General features: G+C 43.4%; 1 protein-coding gene across 5 annotated transcripts; it reads left to right on the plus strand.

Annotated features, from left to right (window-relative positions):
- The first annotated feature begins 3,599 nt into the window (after positions 1–3,599).
- Positions 3,600–8,448, plus strand: LOC103627529 (protein S-acyltransferase 10). Of its 5 annotated transcripts, XM_008647821.2 has the most exons (11): positions 3,640–3,864; positions 3,991–4,105; positions 4,703–4,777; positions 4,891–4,962; positions 5,086–5,220; positions 5,368–5,401; positions 6,006–6,115; positions 6,759–6,845; positions 6,966–7,049; positions 7,807–7,872; positions 7,964–8,448. In XM_008647821.2, exons 1-11 carry the CDS (start codon positions 3,816–3,818, stop codon positions 8,136–8,138), a joined length of 1,002 nt encoding a protein of 333 aa, XP_008646043.1. In that variant the 5' UTR covers positions 3,640–3,815; the 3' UTR covers positions 8,139–8,448. The 5 variants fall into 5 exon arrangements, 1 of the variants encoding a protein (XP_008646043.1); XR_004849658.1 differs by lacking the exon at positions 6,006–6,115 and having other exon boundaries at positions 3,603–3,864; positions 5,090–5,220; XR_004849657.1 differs by having other exon boundaries at positions 3,631–3,864; positions 5,090–5,220; positions 5,368–5,446; positions 6,006–6,845; positions 7,964–8,388.
- Positions 8,449–19,577: the final 11,129 nt, after the last annotated feature.

Below are 19,577 nucleotides of genomic sequence, written 5' to 3' on the forward strand. Positions count from 1 at the left end.
AAACATTCGTCGGATCATCGGAAAAAAATCATCGCGGGATGAGGAAGGAAGCTAAAATCCGACCATAAATTTTCCATTACCATCCCTAAATGAAAGTTATTAAAATTTCTTCTTTAAAGCATGTTTCTTGGTTCTATTTCTGATAGAGCGCAACAATGAAAAACAAAAGTAAAAACTTTGTTGTTCGCAGTCTTATGTTTGTAACTAGTTAAGTGCCCGTGCGTTGCGACGGCACACAAATTATTGAGAGATCTGTTGCTGCTTGTCCGTGTCAATGAGCTGCTCGTATCAATGACGGGCTATCATTAGTGACTCCCATCTTGTGAAATGTAACAGACGTGTCCATCTTGCGAAACACGATGTAGATCTTGCGTGGACAACAGAAATAACATTAAAAACCACAAGATTGATTAAGCTAAAGTAAACATTCAACATCCACAACGCCTTAGTCATTTGTCGTGAAAATTCACGCAAGTATTGTAGTGCAATGTATTTGAATACGCAAACACTCCTTAGTAAGATGCCCGTGTTAACGATATGACAAATCTAATCTTACATATAGTTTATCATCCATGGACCACAAGATAAAAGAGTATAAATAATAAAAAAATACACCAATGTGAGCCCAAGCAAATATAGGAAAGAGCTGACCAACAAGAACTACTCATCCTTCATTCCATCCGTGCACAAAATCCAACAAAAAAATTGGTGTGAACTATATGCAAGATACAGACCAAAACTTTAACTATTTACTTAAGTAAAACTAACTACAATAGGCTAAGTATATGTCGGCGCTGCCCAAGCTCTCCAGCTCCAAAGCCTCTAAAGCTTTGGATGCACGAGCCCATGCATCATATAGGTGAGAAGCATTTGTCATCTCCCTAACAAATAGCTCAAACCATTCAGAGCCATTATTACTTGTTTAGTAATTATCTGCAGTTGGAGGATGTTCTGTATCTGTAGTCATATCCACACCACCATTTGAAATTCCTACACGGAATGCAAGATTGATGCTACTGTCAGCAATACACTCTAGAAAACTACTTCAACGCTTTCTAAAAAAATAATATAACGCATTAGTAATTAAGTGTGACGCAACCAATTCGTTCCCTATGGTACTAACACCATTCTAGCTGACAAATTCCAACTACCACCAAATACATTGTGGGCTTGATGTCATATCAGAATACAGGTAAAGCAGAGGCAACATAGGATATTCGATGGTCCAATTCTACATAAATTTAATTCCTTAGCAAAATCAAATAGAAACATGTGTTTAAATTGAGTAGCATATGATAATGTAGATATATAACAGTAACAAAATATGAATCAAGGAAATTTGAAATAGTGAAATAAAATAGCTCTAGATAAAATTGGTGGCACCAAGAACCACACTCCCATTGAATAATTGACAGGTCACTATTCTTAAGTACATCTAGAACATTTGACAGGGAAAACAAGAATCTAGTAGAGAACTAACCTTCAACAGAAGGCTGAATTGCAGTATGCTGATCATTTTCGCACAATACAAACTAAGCTGTGTATATTGCATCCAATACCTCCATTTGCAACAGAGTGTGAGTAGACTCATAAAATTGAAATGAGTGAAATTGTGAAGAAGCTAATACCTCCCATTGCATGTTAGATGTTCTAAACATCGGATAGGCAACTATAAGGACTATTCCATCCTTCACATCACTCCAAAATCTTTCCATGGCGGATAGATAATTTTTTTGCTACTGCAGAAACAATCAACTGCATGTAGCAAGCTTGAGAGACGACTCTAGTGTAGCCCTGTCCAATCCAACGAAAACACCGCTAAAATGGGATGGTGGGTTTAGAAGGAACAAACCTGGTTAGCGAGTGAGATGGAGTGATATTGCATCTGTGGGCTTTGCCTGATGTCACCTAGTTTTGGGTGCTAGAAATGAACTTTTTGGATGCAAGCATCAACATTGTTTGCATTGCAGCCATCACTCCCATCAAGCATTCTAGCTCAGACTAATGAGATTGTTCTATAGAAACATCACCTTTATTATTAACAATTACAAAAAGAAGGCAGCTATTTAAGAGGGTTCATTTTAGTCGTGTAGGCTCTTCTTGTTCTAGCAGATCAGCAAGATGTCATATTAGAGAAATTGTTGTATAACTGCAAGAAGGAAAAAATAAGTTTGTTGTGGACTCACACAATGCAGATGTGGATTGAATAGAGCCACAACTAGCAGGGAGTGATGGAACAACACAACAACATCGTTCTAGTTCCTAATCTCTTTTTTGCTAGGCTAAATTCAGCAAGAACCTGGAACCACCTTTCAATCCTGCAGAACAAACATGTTATATGAAGTGCAAAAAGTCGACACAGATCTGAATATTGATGATTCCACATAGGACAAATGATAACAAAGGCAGACACTCCTACCTTAGACCTCCTATCATGTAGATCGAAACTCTGTCTTGCTCGGTGCTGGTGCCCTGTCCCTGTCCCTTGGTGAATCCTAGGTCAACAGGTGTGGGGGAGGCACCATCCAGCGCCTGCCCACCGCGCCGCCGCTGTAGCGACCACTCCTATTCGCTGTGTCGTCACCACGACGTGAACCAGGCGCCGTAGGTGGCAGGGAGCGCCCTAGCGCTAGAGGATGAGGAGGAGGACCCGGACGCGGCAGCCTTGTCGTCGTCGCCCAACGACAGTGTGGGGTCCTTCCCGCTGGACCTGGGTGGCCCATAGGCCCACGCCAAGGCCGCCGCGGCGCAGGCTGACGACGAGCGGTCCTTGTCTCGCGCGAGCGATGAGGACGAGGGTGTGTCCGCATGCAAGAATCTGCGCTTCTCCAAGGAGCAATCCGCGTAGAGCTGCGCGCTTAAGATGGCGCCACCCTTCTTCATGCGCCTCCCAACCACCACCCTCTCCATGTGTCCGTCCTGCAAGCGCATCGCCTCCAGACCCAGCCCTGCCTCCACCTCGGCACCTGCATTGTCCACGCCGCCTTGATTTCGAGGTCGACTGTGGGTACGAGGGCCTGGGTTGGGAACGAGACTTGGTGGAGAAGAAATGGGGGGCAGCGAGGAGGTGAGGCGGGCAAAATCGACGGCGTGCACGTAGGCATCTAGGGGTGGGGTGGGGTGCGGACCTCCTAGCATGACAGATCGAAGGCGATCTCGAGGTGGGAGGGGATACGGGACACGGAACTCCGACCATGGCGTGTAGCAATCTCGGGGGGCGGACGCGACGGTGGAGGGGAAGGGCGCGGGCATGGCGGGGAGGGTAGGGGAGGGGCAAGCTTTGACGCCGGCTACTCTGTGGCGGCGGCAGAGCGCGTCGCGGGGGCGGGGGCAGGGCCACGGGCAACGGGCAGGCGGGGGTGTAGCCATGGTATCGCGTGCGCCCACTCGCGTGCGAGATTTCGAGGAGACGATGTGGGCGGAGACGACTCAGGGCAGGGGACGAGCAAGAGCAACGCGAGGCGGGGGCGGGCGGGGGCATTGCATGTGTGGACGCTGACACTACATACTTAATAGAGTAGTATAGATAAGCTCCACACACATCACACATAGGGTGGCGCCGCAACAAATCCAGCCCAAGTCGCGGCCTTGTCTGCCCCACTCACACTTCCAGATGGGCCCCATCCACCTCGATGAAACAAAAGTATGTTCTGTCTGCCAGGTAGGTCCCGCCGGAACGGATCCCCTGCTTCTTCTACCGAAATCGTTGCTTCCGACGCACCAGGGCCGCGCGCCGCCGGCGACCTTGCCGTGGCCCTTCTACAAAACCGACCCGCGCCGGAGCTCCGCCGTCGGATGTGGCGGAGACGGCGTCAATGGCGTCCTCCTCTGCTGCCGAGTCCAGCTCCCGCCTCTCTGATCGAGGTACGCTGGCTACGCCTGATATTGTTTGTGGGTTGAAAATTCAGCGATTATTAGGCTCCGCTCGATTCGGTGCTTCGTTGTGTCCATGGGGGGTTTTGAGTTGGGCCTCTGGAGGCTTTTATGCAGCGAGGAGGTCGGCGCTGGGACTCAGATTCATGGTGCTCCTGATGCACGTGCTGTTCGTTGGCGCTGTCTTCATCCTCGATCCGACCCTCGACTGGCGAATCCACGGGGAGCCGTGGTACGACTCTCTCTCTCTCTCTCTCTTGTTTTTTCTTCTTCTAAATTTGGCCGTGTGCTTCTACTTGATGCGGAGAAGTGTGTTCTTGACCTTTATTCCACCCTAACTGAGCTCAAGGTTGCCTGATGTCGAGTATGTTTTTATGTTATCGAGTGGGGTATGTTTATAGCTGTCTTACTATTAACCGTTTGCCTGATTTGTTTGCGGAAGAGCCTTTGGGCTGCTTGCAATTGCTTCTTCATCTAATTGTTGATATAGCTGAATGGTTCAATTCGTGGCAATCTGGAATGGTAGGACATGCCATTCGGAGATCACTTTTATAAAATAGTTACACATTGTCTTAGTCCTCATGCAAGTGTTCATACTGTCAGTGTCGGTTTCTTCTAAAATTTCCTGACTTATAGTTGCACAATACAAGTACTGGTAGTTTTCCATTTTATCCACTATGTACCATGTCATGCTCCCTTTCATGTCGGCAAGTTGTGTCCTGACTCCTGAATTTTGACAAAATATGATGTAGATCAGTAGGTGTTCCTATTCTTATTTAGAACAAGGGTTTATATGTTCTTTAATCTTACATATCACTTTTTATTCCAGGTATATAGGGTTGTATGGAGTGCTTGTTCTGCTCACGCTAGTGCAATACTTCTATACAGCTGGCTCATGTCCAGGGTAATTGCTATTTTCGTCTCTGATTTTATCCTCGCCCCCACTAATGGAATAATATGCTGGGTATGCAAACAAGGAAGTGTCTGACTCTGTTTTGTGTACTTCTGTGTTATCAGGTATGTTATTGATGTAATGAGAGCTGGTTCCATGATGCATGCAACCTTCGTCAACACTGCTGCTCTTTCAAAGTAATGTCTTTAGAACTCTAGCATTGCACCTGGTAATTTGACCTCTCTAGCGCCAGGAAACATATAGATGCATGCATTGATATTTATGCTTTCTTTTTCTCGCTTTTTGATGGTTACGGAAAGGCAGTCAAATTCAAGAAATGGAAACATAAATTCTCCGACGAGTCGTGCTCAACTACAGAAACTTAGCACGATGACTCCTACATCTTCATGGGCACAGATGGTTATGGATCTTTATCCTCCAGGGTCAAGCAGCAGGTATAGCTTTGACTATTGGGAAGTTATCCTTTTTATCTGAGGCAACTTCCTTAGAAGTGGCACTGTATCTTTTTAATGGTATTTTTGTTTTGGCATTCTTTTATATGCCACACAGTAATTTGTTTAATAACCATCATTGCCTTCTAGGGATTGGACTTGCACTTACTGCAGGATTGTTCAGGTATTCTTGTATCCTCACGCGCTAAATGTTCTCTAAGTTTTACAAGTAAGTAGGAATTAATATAGTTTTGTTATACAAAAATTGAGTTGGTTGCATGAGTTATTAACTTTGAGTTATGCACCACCAATTTGTTTGACTAAAATTTAAGAATAATATACATTCAATACATCCTTCAAAATTTACCAAGTCTGTTAAAAAAACTATGTAAAAGTCTGAAATGAATTTGTGGTATGTTTGATTATATTTGTCAGTGTAGTTAAAGTTACTAGAAGATTTGCTCTTCACATCCTTGATTGGCTAGTGGTTTATTTACCAGTTTGTGACATTCAAAGATTCGTTTCTGATCATGAAGGTTATTTGTGCATTAAGAATCTTCTAAAACTTAATACATTGATTGGTTGATGAGTAACTGATTCGCAATGCAGCGGGCACAGGACCTCTCTCTTAGAAAAGTAAACTTATGCTATCTTATTTGCTCAGAATTGTTCCTCCAAAATCTCATGGTTTCATGCTAATTTCATCTATTATGTCTTTAGAAAGTTTCCCATACCTTGTTGCTTCTGATAGTCAGAGTTAAAGTTTTGCTACCAACATCTTTTTGCAGCCACCTCGCACCCGACACTGCCATGACTGTGATAAATGTGTCCTTCAATTTGATCATCACTGTATATGGCTTGGAACATGCATTGGCAAAAGGAACCATTGTCGTTTTTTGTGAGCTTTTAATGTGTTTTCACCTATATGTTCCATTCACTTGCACGTCAGTTGTGGTGTGATGTGTTATAAACTCACTGTTTGCGTACACAGCCGTTTAACCCACGTACACAGCGGTTATTTGTGTAAATGCTACAGTGGCTTATTGTGTCCATTTAATCAGCCATTTATACCGTTTAGCCCAATTAAATAGCCAAAAAGGTTGTGACTGTTTAGTCATTTAAATGTTTAGGCTAACACTGTATAAACTACCATACTTGTTGCGGAAACACTATAGTTATTTCTTTGATTCGGACACTGATAAACTTTCTTTGGAGTATCTATAGATGTTTTCCAGAGTTGTAGTTTTGTGACTGAAAGTACATATTGATCAGACCAATGTTATCGAGTATTTACATTGTGCACCATTAAACAGATAGAACATAAATGCCACTGAGTATTTCAGAACCAACACCCCTCCTCTTGTAATATAATGATTTACCTTATTTATTGACATAACATAACTACTGCTTCTACTACTTTATTGTGAATTGTGATTACACATTGAGACTTCCATGTTGTCTCTCGCCATGCTGTACGATTGCAGTATGATACTATTGTTTTAATCTCTTGGTTCTTATGGTTGTATAACCGCCTTTACTAGGTGGTACATATTTGAAGAAACAATCTTGTGTATCTGGACTGCTGCTCTCTGCATCGAGTCATTGTGTTTAGATGTGGACAAGGCCTGGTATGCTATGTTATTCTCTTCAAAATTTTGTGGTTGCTAATCTGTTGTGAATTTTATGCTTTCAATTTGGACTCAGTTTTCCTGCTATGTTGGCTTAGGCTCATTTTCGTCATATTACAGGTGGAAGGACTTTGTTGGTGTTATCCTGTTGGCAGCGCTTATCCTTATCCTGATATTCCTACTACTATTGTGGTTATTTCATTCGTAAGTTTTATCCATGTCCAATGTGTTTGAATAAATAGGCTTATATTTTTTGAAGCTAAATATAAAAAAATGCAGCTTCAAATACATTTGGTTCCTTGAGTCAGTAGATCTAGGATGATCAGTTGCCTTTTCTATCAAAAAAGTGAAAAACAACTTTTTAATTCAAAAGGTGATGGAATATTTCTGAAAATAGTAATTGCAGATAAGAAGTGACAAGAAAGCAAAACAAAAGAAACAAAATGGATCAACTACCATCACATGTAGTTTACGAGCTATCAATAAAACTAACATTGTGTGTGTTCCAGGAAAAAAAACATCCAACAATTCTACTTTGTCCTGGATTATAATGCTCTCAGAGCATCAAATCTACACATCTTAAAAGCTAGAAATTTACCTTTTGCAATTTTACAACATGGTATATAGCTCAAGAAGCCCAAACCAATACACTTTGTATACAGGGCCTGTTTGGTAGCAAGGTTTATTTACAGTTCCAATACGATACTATGATATTTGAGAATACTGTAGTATTCTGGACCAAAAGGCGATTGGTTGGACTTTGTAAAACACTGTTTTGAATACCTCAGTTAGCCAAAACTGCACTATTTTTTGGAATACTACAATCTAGACCAAAGTTTTATAAACCATGGTATTGTTGTTACATACAACTTTAGACCATAGTATTCTGAAACCATAGTATCCAAAAAAAATGGTAGCAAACAGGGTGTAAATGCGTGTCTGTGATGTTTTTTTTTGGCAGGTACATTGCTCTAACAAATCAAACAACCTACGAAATTGCCAGAAGGAAGCGAATATTCTACCTAAGGTATGTCACTATAGGAGGGACTCAGTTTGTGACTAGTATATTTTTGTATTGTCAAGATACGAGAAACATTGTGGTTGTGTACTGCTTGCAGGGGAGTCCCTGAAAGAGTTCTTCCATTCAGCAAAGGCATATGCAGAAATCTCTACGATTTCTGCTGTTCTAGCCAGAAGGGATATATTCTGGAAGCTGTGCCCCCAAGTGAAGAGCTGGAAGCTAGAGCTGCCCGTTACACGTGCCGAGATGTCATTTGCTGTCGTTGCTGCTGATAGGTTGTACCATAGCATTCTGCCCGTATAGCCCAGTTGCGCTGTTCTCTGTTCAAGGTTAAGTTAATGGAAGCAAATTTTAGTGACCTGCGACCGTTAGATGCCCCCAGAGTTCATTATTTGTGCATAGTCATTTGTACATTTCACTCAGAAAAATGTGCGCTCTGAGATCCAGTTGTTCACATTCTGTATGGCTTTGAATTCAAATAGGTTTTCAGGACAGAGAACTGATCTGTACTTCAGTTTTTTAGTCGAAATGTGTGTTGGTAATTTATTTTAAGATTTTCTTATATTTATTCCTAGCCATATATTTTATATTTATTTATCTTGAGGGCTTGTGTTGTAACACCCACTTTGTAATTGCTAGGAATAATACCAGTAGAGGAACAATTTCTCTTTATGAGAGTTGGATCTTTATGCATCATCTTATGTGAACATCATGCCCAAAACAATTAATAAAAAAACATATGCTACCAAATTATGCATCATGCTCGATTTTATTCTGTGTGCATTTTGTGACAACACATAATAATGTGAAAAATGTTAAATATCCAAATGGGAAATTAAATCCTAAAAGAAATTCTAAAATTTGGAAAGAAAGAAAGAAAAATACTATGCAATACAAAAATAAAACTTATAAATAGATAAATTTATTCCACAATGATTTATTCAAATCATATACTCAGAAAATTTGAGTACAAGTTCATCACAAATTTGAAATTCAAACTTAGATTCAAAAATAAGAGAAAAGAGAAAGGAAAATGAAAATATAAAAGAAAAAGGGTGCTGTGCTCGATTGGGCCTAAACCAACCAATTCGGCCCAATTTCCCTTTGATCTGCGTAGCCCACTGACTGTCCACGGCGCCGACATGTGGGGCCGGGAGGCAGACTCTCCCACGCGGCAGCCCAGCTTTCCTCCGCCACTCCCACTGCCAGTGGGACCCCTCGAACAGGTCCGTCTTCCTCTGCTGGCGCAAATTCGGACTGCGCTAGCAATCTTCCGCGGGATGCCGCCGGAATCCTCGCGGGATTCGGTGGAATTCTGGGTCCGCCGGGTCGGTAACCGAGTTCCGCGTGTGTGCCGTGCTCACTGGAGAGCGGGTTCCACACGTTAGCGCGTCCTACTCTCTCGCAACGGCGGGCGTAAATGTCGCCGCCATGGCCGGGGCGTGGAAGATCCTTTCCCCTCTCCGAATCGGGACCCTGTGGGATAAAGGGGCGCCCCATGACCCTTTCCTTTCCTCGGTTGTCTTCTCGCGCGAGTCCGTACCTCGAAAATACACCGCCGCCGCCGCCCGAGCTGTGTCCGCGGTAAGAGAGAGGTCCGCCACCATAGAACCAGGCCGGTATCGCCGATTGGTGGCCAGGGTGGTGCTGAGATTGTTCATCGACGTATGAGGATCGTCGGCGTGAAGTATTGCGCTCGGTGGTCCGCCCAAACGTCTTGAATTCCTCGCCGTCGCTGGAGTCCGCCGTGGCTCCGCCATTCCTTCGCGACCAACACCTTGCGCGACAAATATCTCGGGTACGATTACTTCATCAAGTTCGTTGTGGCCCCGTATCACGTAGGAGCGGGCGAATTGGAAAGCTTGGGCGCTCATGCACTGGATTTGGGCTTCGTCGACGAAGTTCCGCCGTGAACCGAGGGCGGCGCCGCCGCGGTCCGGTATTTAGGAAGGGGATTGGGGAAGCTCGCTCTCGACCGTTGATCAACCGTTGTAGGGCTAGGATTAGATCTGTGGGAAAGGTTGGTCCTGGCCGTTGATCGGAAGGGCAACGGCCATGATCAAGTCAGCCATACCGCTTCGGTCGAAACAAACATCAGCCGTTGATCTCGGATCCGGTGGTCTGCGCTGCATACCGCTTCATAGATTTAATGATCTAATCTGGTGCGTCCGTAGCAGATCTGGCGGCCGCGATTGACTCATACCCCTTCGCCGTTTGATTTTGTAAAAGAGCCCCTGCAGAAAATAGAAATCAACCCGCCATCCTCTGGCACTATGCGCTGGGTCTCTGGATTCTTACCCCGAGCCCCCTGTACTTAACTGAAATTGAGGCCCAGTCCAGAACATGATAAAATCAGGGAAAATGATTATTAAATAGATTTTTAATAGGAAAATAATTGCTAGAACTTCAATAATTCATAGAAAATACATATGAACTCCAAATTACTCCATTCCACTTTCTAAATTTTTGTAATTTAATTCTCTATCACCTAGAGCCTCTGTTTTATCATGACAACAGTAAGAAAATTAACCTCACACTTAATCTTACTTAAAGCACATAAAACCTTTGAAAATGCATAACTTAAAATCTATAACTCAGAAAATTATGATTCCTGTTCCTAGAATTTTATTTTAATACGTAGAATATCTCTGTGTATTTTGTTTATATGTTCGGTGTAATGTTAATTTCTCTATATGCACTGTGCTTGATTGTATTGTGGCGAGTAGAAGAACCCGTTGCTGAGGATCCTGGTGAGCAGCAGGTTGAAGTAGCTGAGCAGGAGCTCATTAAAGGCAAGTTGTGCCCTTGACCACTTTTTACCCAATAATGTTCTTTAATATCACTTATCCATGCATAGGTTAATTTTGATGGGACCCAATAGGTTACCCTAGATTGTTTATCTCATTACCTTGTTCACCCCTGAATCACTTGGGTAGTTTGCTATTGCTTTACATGGTTTTGGGATAATCATTTATTACCTCTATGTTCCAGTTATTTTTGTTATTCTATTTATGTTCATGTTGAGATCATTAATGTTAATTGGAACATAGAGCTTAACTTGAGTAACACGTGCCACCACAAGGGTTTAATGGGACGCCCTTGGCTGATTAACTAGGAAAGCTAGTGGAAGACTACCTTACCCGAAAGGGGCAAGGGCAGTAGGGGAGAGGTCAGTGCGGGGAGGTCCCTGGTTGATTTTGCTGCGATGGCGGTCAGCCAGGAACCCTGTACTGGATCTTCCCATAAACTGTAGCGGGTTTTCGGAAGCTAGTGGAACTTTGTAAAGGCCTCGTAGTGTTGCCCTGCCGCGCTTCCTAGGTAGAGGTGTATGGGATTCATGACCCCTTGGCAGATGGGTAACATGACTTGTGGGTAAAGGGTACAACCTCTGCAGAGTGTAAAACTGGTATACTAGCCGAGCTCACGGTCATGAGCAGCTCAGGACTCTCTGATGTTTAAATTATGGAACTTAAATTCAATTTTGTCATTTGCATTGCATGGGTTTGTTATTAATTTTGTTCTATTACTTTACTTATGGTTTGGTATTTACTTACACTTAGTAACTGCTAATAAAATTTTGACCAACTACTTAAAAGCAATGCTCAGCTTTAACCCCTATCATTGATCAGCCTTACACTTCACATGAGCTCCCACCTTTGGTGAGTTCATGTCACATTATTCCCCACAACTTGTTGAGCGATGATCATGTGTGAGCTCACCCTTGCTGTCTCACACCCCCCCCCACAGGAGATGATCAGGTGGTTCAGGAGGAGCCGCCTAATACTGAGGAGTTCGATCTGATCTAGGTGGCGTTTCCCAGTCGACATTGGCGCCGACGATCCTTAGTTCGTTTTATATTTATCTCTTATTTTGTAATAAGTCTTCCGCTATGTAATAAATACTCTGATGATTTATGACATTTATCTCTATACACTCTGTTATTATATATGTTGTCTTCTTGGCGCATGTATGAGATGCACCCGGCTTTGTCCTTTAAATCAGGTGTTACAGAAGTGGTATCAGAGGTGATGTTGACTGTAGGACGAAACCTAGATAGAAATGGACAACCCTCACTTACTTACCTTACTCTGACTCATTCTATACTTATCTCATCTTGATCTTGTCTCACCTTCTGCTACTCTACTCTGGTTAATCTTATCTTTTCTACTCTAAGACAAGATGGATTTCACACCTTGGAATCCTACCACTATGATCTTTTTAAGAGATAGGAGACCTAAGACAAAAAAAAGATTTATTTTCTCTATTAAAAATGTTGGTTGATTGTTCTGATGATAAATGTCTGATTTGCTTCTTTGATTGATTGAAACATTATAGTCGGGCATCTTAGCATGTACCACCATAAGGTAATGTATTAGCTTTAGTGGATAACACATTAATCTACTTAGCTAAAAAAATCCCCCATAGTAACATCCTTCGTAATTACTCGCCTTGTCTACCATCCTTGCTTCTTACCCTGTGTTTCTAACCCAGATGGACTACCCCTATAGTGTTAGAAGAGAGCACTATAGACGTGATCCTTGGTATGTCATGGTTAAGAAAGGTAAAGGCAGTTTATACACTGTGCTAAAGGAACCGTAGAACTCACCAGTTCCAAAGGACAAAGTTTTGAAGTTGAAGTTGCAGTAACTACCACCATCAGACTAGCGGCATTCTTAGTTGATGGGAAGTTTGATGGTGACAACATCCGTGTGGATAGAGATTTTCCGGATGTCTTTTCAGAGGAGTTACCAGGGATGTCACCAGATAGGGAAGTTGAGTTTGTCATTGATCCCTTACCTAGCTGCCCCTACTTTCAAACGGCCATACAGGATGTCTGTAGAAGAGTTAAAGGAACTTAAGAAGCAATTAACGGAATTACAAGAGGCTGAGTACATTCGTCCGAATTCTTCACCTTGGGGGAGCGCCAGTTCTATTTGTGCAGAAGAAAGATGGATCACAAAGGATGTGCGTGGATTATAGGTCCCTTAACGATGTCACTGAGAAGAACAAGTGTCCATTACCCTGCATTGAGGATTTATTTGATCGGATGAGAGGTGCAAGGGTATTCTCGAAGATTGATCTCCGATCGGGTTATCACCAAATGAAGATTTGACCATCAGATATTCCCAAGACGACTTTGTCGACCCGATATGGATTATATGAGTTCAATGTTATGTCGTTTGGATTAACCAATGCACCAGCCTATTTTATGAATTTGATGAATAAGGTGTTTATGGAGTATTTGGACAGATTCGTCGTAGTATTCATCGACGATATCCTTATCTATTCTAAGAGTGATAGTGATCATGAGGAACATCTGATATTGGTGCTACTGAAGCTACGAGATAATCAACTCTACGCCAAGTTCAGTAAATGTGAGTTTTGGATTGGTGAGGTGCCATTTCTCAGACATATTATTTCTAATGGAGGGATATCAGTGGATCCTGCTAAAGTCAAGGAGATAATGGAGTGGAGAGTACCCACTACAGTTACTGAGATTCGGAGTTTCTTGGGATTAGCAGGATATTATCGGAGATTTATTGAAGGATTTTCTAAGATTGCTAAGCCTATGACTTCGCTTTTGGAGAAAGGAAGAGAATTTAAGTGGGACGAGAAGTGCCAAGACAGCTTTGATCAATTAAAGAAGAGGTTGATGTCACCACCAGTATGGGTTATGCCAGATCTACAGAAGGGATTTGATATTTATTTTGATGCATGTGGCCAAGGCTTAGGATGTGTGCTCATGCAAGAAGGACATGTGATTGCTTATGCTTCTCGTCAGTTACGCAAGCATGAATTGAACTACCCTACTCATGACTTGGAATTGGCAGCCGTTGTGCATGCACTTAAGATTTGGAGACATTATATCATGGGGACCAAGTGCCAAGTGTATACGGATCATAAGAGTTTGAAGTATATATTCACTCAGAAGGATCTCAATCTTAGGCAACGCCGTTGGTTGGAGCTTATTAAGGATTATGATTTGGAGATTCACTATCACCCGGGCAAGGCAAATTTGGTTGCAGATGCCTTGAGTCGCAAGGAGCATGTTCATTCAGCTATTGTTGCCCAGCTACCCGATGAGATTGTTGAGGATTTCAGGAGACTTAACCTGGGGATAGTTACTCATACTAAAGGAGTTACTATTGATGTGGAACCTACTTTGGAGCAAGAGATCCGCAAAGGACAAATTGGTGATGCTAAAATAAAAGAGATTAAGGATCTGATTACTGAAGGTCGAGTACCGGAATTTACGGAAGATGAGCAGGGCACTGTATGGTTCAAGGACAGGATGTGTGTTCCTGACATTAAAAGCCTTCGAGAGACTATATTGAAAGAGGCCCATGACTCGGATTACTCTATTCATCCTGGTAGTACCAAGATGTATCAGGATTTGAAACGGAAGTATTGGTGGTATGGATTGAAAAGAGATGTGGCTGCACATGTGGCTATGTGTGATGTATGTCAAAGAGTCAAGGCTAAACACCAGAGGCCAGCTGGACTACTACATCCACTGAAGATACCCGAGTGGAAATGGGAAGAGATTGGTATGGATTTTATTACTGGATTGCCTCGCACCCAGAAAGGATATGATGCAATATGGGTGATTGTGGATAGATTGACTAAAGTGGCTCACTTTATTCCTGTCAAGACTACTTATAAAGGTTCTCAGCTAGCAGAGTTATATATGGCTCGGATTGTGTGTTTACATGGAGTACCAAAGAAGATCGTGTCTGATCGAGGTTCGCAGTTTACCTCAAGATTTTGGAGAAGCTTTCATGAGAATATGAGTACAAAGTTGAATTTTAGTACAGCTTATCACCCTCAGACTGATGGACAGACTGAAAGGACTAATCAAGTATTGGAGGATATGTTGAGAGCATGTGCCCTTCAGCATGGAGGAAGTTGGGATAAGAGTCTACCTTATGCTGAGTTCTCATATAATAATAGCTACCAGGCCAGTCTGAAAATGTCACCTTTTGAAGCTTTATACGGGAGGAAGTGCAGGACTCCTTTGTATTGGGAGCAGACTGGAGAAAGACAATTCTTTGGGCCTGAATTGATTCAAGAAGCAGAAGAACAAGTTCGTATAATTCGAGAGAATTTGAGGGTGGCTGAAAGGGAAATGTGCCCTTGGGCCATTTCTAAGTATTTTGGTGATTGAGTGCCAACACATGTGCTTAATTGGGAATTTATGTACATGGATGAACAAGGTGAAAATCATGAAGTAAAGGTATGTTTCTAAGCCTTAGTACATTGGTTTTAAGTACTAATATATTTGTCTAAGTGTTAAAAACAGAAAGAAGAAGAATAGAGAAAAGGAGAAGGGACTTGGCTGTGTGCTGCCAAGACCCAGCTCGGTCTGGAGCACCGGACTGTCCGGTGTGCACCGGACAGTGTCCGGTGCGCCAGGCTGGCGCGACTCGAACTGGCCGCTCTCGGGAAATTGGCCGGCGACTTCGGCTAAAATTCACCGGACTGTCCGGTGTGCACCGGACTGTCCGGTGAGCCAACGGTCGGCCAGGGCCAACGGTCGGCCGCGCAATCCGCGCGGGACACGTGGCCGAGCCAACGGTCGGAAGACGGCACCGGACTGTCCGGTGTGCACCGGACATGTCCGGTGCGCCAACAGCGCCAGATCTGCCAACGGTCTGCAACGGTCGTCTTCGCCGTTTAAGGAAACAAATCGGGCACCGGACAGTGTCCGGTGTGCACCGGACTGTCCGGTGCCCCCGACGACAGAAGGCAAGGATGGCCTTCCGGATTTGCTCTCAACGGCTCCTAGCTGCCTTGGGGCTATAAAAGGAGCCCCTAGGCGCATGGAGGAGACACACAAGCAACCTTTGAGCATTCTTGATCATCCACACTAAGTCTCTGCGCATTCGTTTGTGTTTCTAAGTGATTCGAGCTCTGTTCTAAGTGAGAACTCTGAGATAGTCTTGTGAGCTCGATTCTTGGCCGTGTGTGTGCGCTTTTGCTGTGGATTTGTGTGTGTTGCTTCCCTCCCTTACTCTGTGTTTCATTTGTGATCATATACTTGTAAGGGCAAGAGACTCCAATTTGTGGAGATTCCTTGCAAACGGGATAGTGAAAAGAAAACAAAACACCGTGGTATTCAAGTGGGTCTTTGGACCGCTTGAGAGGGGTTGATTGCAACCCTCGTCCGTTGGGACGCCACAACGTGGAGTAGGCAAGCGTTGGTCTTGGCCGAACCACGGGATAAAACCACTGTGTCACTCTGTGCTTGATTCTCTTGTGGTACTGTGCTTTGTTGAGATTGTTGAGACTTCACCTTAGTCACTTGGCAATAATCGTGCTAACACTTAACAAGTTTTTGTGGCTTAAGTTTGAGGTTTTTACAGGATCACCTATTCACCCCCCCCCCCCCTCTAGGTGCTCTCAATTGGTATCAGAGCCGTTCTCTTCACAAAGGGACTAACCGCCCGAAGAGATGGATCCTAAGGGGAAGGGTATAGTGATCAACGACAAAGAAAAGGAATCCTTCGTCAACGAGCCGAAGGACGATAAGCCTACCGACTCCGGCTCGGGCCAAAGACGGAAGGAAGGGAAGAAGAAGAAGACCAGGCGCATCAAGGAGATCGTCTACTACGACAGCGACGAGTCTACTTCTTCCCAAAAGGACGAGGACCACAACAACTACGAGAGAAGAAAACCGGTTAATTCGAACTTTTCTTTTGATTACTCTCGTATTCCGCAAAGTTCACATTCTCATTTGCTCTCCATTCCACTCGGCAAGCCCCCACACTTTGATGGAGAGGACTACGGATTTTGGAGCCACAAAATGCGTAGTCACCTATTCTCTCTCCATCCTAGTATATGGGAGATTGTAGAGAGTGGAATGCATTTTGATAGTTCGGATAGTCCCATGTTCATTAATGAACAAATTCATAAGAATGCACAAGCTACTACTGTTCTTCTAGCTTCCTTGTGCAGGAATGAATACCATAAGGTGAGCGGCTTGGATAACGCCAAGCAAATCTGGGACACCCTCAAGATTTCTCATGAGGGGAACGACGTCACCTTACTCACCAAGATGGAGTTGGTGGAGGGCGAGCTTGGACGGTTCGCAATGATAAGGGGCGAGGAGCCAACGCAAACATACAATCGGCTCAAGACCCTTATCAACAAGATAAGAAGCTACGGGAGCACGCGATGGACGGACCACGACGTCGTCCGCCTAATGCTAAGGTCATTTACCGTTCTTGATCCTCACTTGGTGAACAATATACGTGAAAATCCCAGGTACACCAAGATGTCGCCCGAAGAAGTTCTTGGGAAATTTGTTAGCGGGCGAATGATGATCAAGGAGGCGAGATATGTGGACGACGCCTTGAATGGTCCGATCAACGAGCCGCAACCTCTCGCTCTCAAGGCAACACGAAGCAGGGAGGCGCTACCTAGCAAGGTGGCACAAATTGAGGCGGCCGGACTCAACGATGAAGAGATGGCTCTCATCATCAAGAGATTCAAGACGGCGCTAAATGGTCGCAAGGGGCAGCCAAGCAAGACCAAGACCAAGGGGAAGCGCTCATGCTTCAAATGCGGTAAGCTTGGTCATTTTATCGCTAACTGTCCCGATAATGAAAGTGACCAGGAAAAGGGGAACAAAAGAGAAAAGAAAAAGCAATACAAGAAGGCAAAGGGCGAGGCGCATCTAGGAAAGGAGTGGGACTCGGATTGCTCCTCCTCCGACTCCGACAACGAAGGACTCGCCGCCACTGCCTTCAACAAATCGGCTCTCTTCCCCAACGAGCGTCTCACATGTCTTATGGCAAGGGAGAAGAAGGTGAGTACTCAAGACTCCACTTATGCTTCTTCTAGTGATAGTGAGTCTAGTGATGATGACATAGATTATTCATGCTTGTTCAAGGGCTTAGATAGATCTAAAATAGATAAAATCAATGAATTGATTGATGCATTGAATGAAAAGGATAGGCTTTTAGAAAAGCAGGAGGATTTATTGTATGATGAACATGATAAATTTGTAGAGGCACAAAAATCCTATGCTTTAGAAGTTAAGAGAAATGAAATGCTTTCTTTTGAACTATCTACTTGTCATGAAACCATTTCTACTTTGAAAGGTGTCAACAATGATTTAAATGCTAAATTAGAAGTAGCAAACAAATCCAATTCTTGTGTAGAACATGTTGAAATTTGTACTAGGTGTAAAGACTTTGACATTAATGCTTGTAGTGAACACCTAGTTTCAATTTCCAAGCTTAATGATGAACTGGCTAGTCTTAATGCTCAACTTAAGACTAGCAAGAATGATTTCGATAAGCTAAAATTTGCAAGGGATGCCTACACAATTGGTAGACACCCCTCAATTAAGGATGGACTTGGCTTCAAGAGAGAAGCTAAGAACTTAACAAGCCATAAGGCTCCCATTCCCGCCAAGGAGAAAGGGAAGGCCCCTATGGCTACTAGTGCTAAAAGGAACCATGCATTTTTGTATCATGATAGAAGACAAACTAGAAATGTAAGTCATGATGCTTATGATTCATATGTTTATGATTCTCATACCATGTTTGCTCCTAGTTCCTCTTATGTGTATGATAGAAATGTTACTAGGAGAAATGTTGTTCCTAAAAGAAATGCTATTCATCATGTGCCTAGAAGGAATGTTATTCATGCTCCTAGGAAAATAGCAAATGAACCTTCCACAATTTATTATGCTTTAAATGCTTCCTTTGCTATTTGTAGAAAGGATAAGAAAATTGTTGCTAGGAAGTTAGGGGCAAAATGCAAGGGAGACAAAACTTGCATTTGGGTCCCTAAGGATATTTGCACTAACCTTGCAGGACCCAACATGAGTTGGGTACCTAAGACCCAAGCCTAAATTTGCCTTGCAGGTTTATGCATCCGGGGGTTCAAGCTGGATTATTGACAGCGGATGCACAAACCATATGACGGGGGAGAAGAAGATGTTCACCTCCTACGTCAAAAATAAGGATTCCCAAGATTCAATTATATTCGGTGATGGGAATCAAGGCAAGGTAAAAGGGCTAGGTAAAATTGCAATTTCAAATGAGCATTCTATATCAAATGTATTCTTAGTGGAGAGTCTTGGATATAATTTGCTATCTGTCAGTCAATTATGTCAAATGGGATATAATTGTTTATTTACAAATGTAGATGTGTCTGTCTTTAGAAGATGTGATGGTTCACTAGCTTTTAAGGGTATACTAGACGGCAAACTTTATTTAGTTGATTTTGCAAAAGAAGAGGCCGGTCTAGATGCATGCTTAATGGCTAAGACTTGCATGGGCTGGCTGTGGCATCGCCGCTTAGCACATGTGGGGATGAAGAACCTCCACAAGCTTCTAAAGGGAGAACATGTGATAGGTCTAACCAATGTTCATTTCGAAAAAGATAGACCTTGTGCAGCTTGTCAAGCAGGGAAACAGGTAGGAGGAGCGCATCACAGCAAGAATGTGATGACCACTTCAAGACCCCTGGAGCTGCTGCATATGGATCTCTTCGGACCCGTCGCCTATCTAAGCATAGGGGGAAGTAAGTATGGTCTAGTTATTGTTGATGACTTTTCCCGCTTCACTTGGGTGTTCTTTTTGCAGGATAAGTCTGAAACCCAAGGGACCCTCAAGCGCTTCCTCAGGAGGGCTCAAAATGAGTTTGAGCTCAAAGTGAAAAAGATAAGGAGCGACAACGGGTCCGAGTTCAAGAACCTT

The sequence above is a fragment of the Zea mays genome, chromosome 5 (genome assembly GCF_902167145.1).
Source record: "Zea mays cultivar B73 chromosome 5, Zm-B73-REFERENCE-NAM-5.0, whole genome shotgun sequence".
NCBI lineage: Eukaryota > Viridiplantae > Streptophyta > Magnoliopsida > Poales > Poaceae > Zea > Zea mays.

Excerpts from the sequence above, each read along its gene's own strand:
- LOC103627529 (XM_008647821.2), top strand. The coding sequence starts at position 3,816 with ATGGCGTCCTCCTCTGCTGCCGAGTCCAGCTCCCGCCTCTCTGATCGA. Across the intron at positions 4,778-4,890 it reads ACAGCTGGCTCATGTCCAGG|GTATGTTATTGATGTAATGA; the intron begins GTAATTGCTATT and ends CTGTGTTATCAG. Across the intron at positions 4,963-5,085 it reads AACACTGCTGCTCTTTCAAA|GCAGTCAAATTCAAGAAATG; the intron begins GTAATGTCTTTA and ends GGTTACGGAAAG.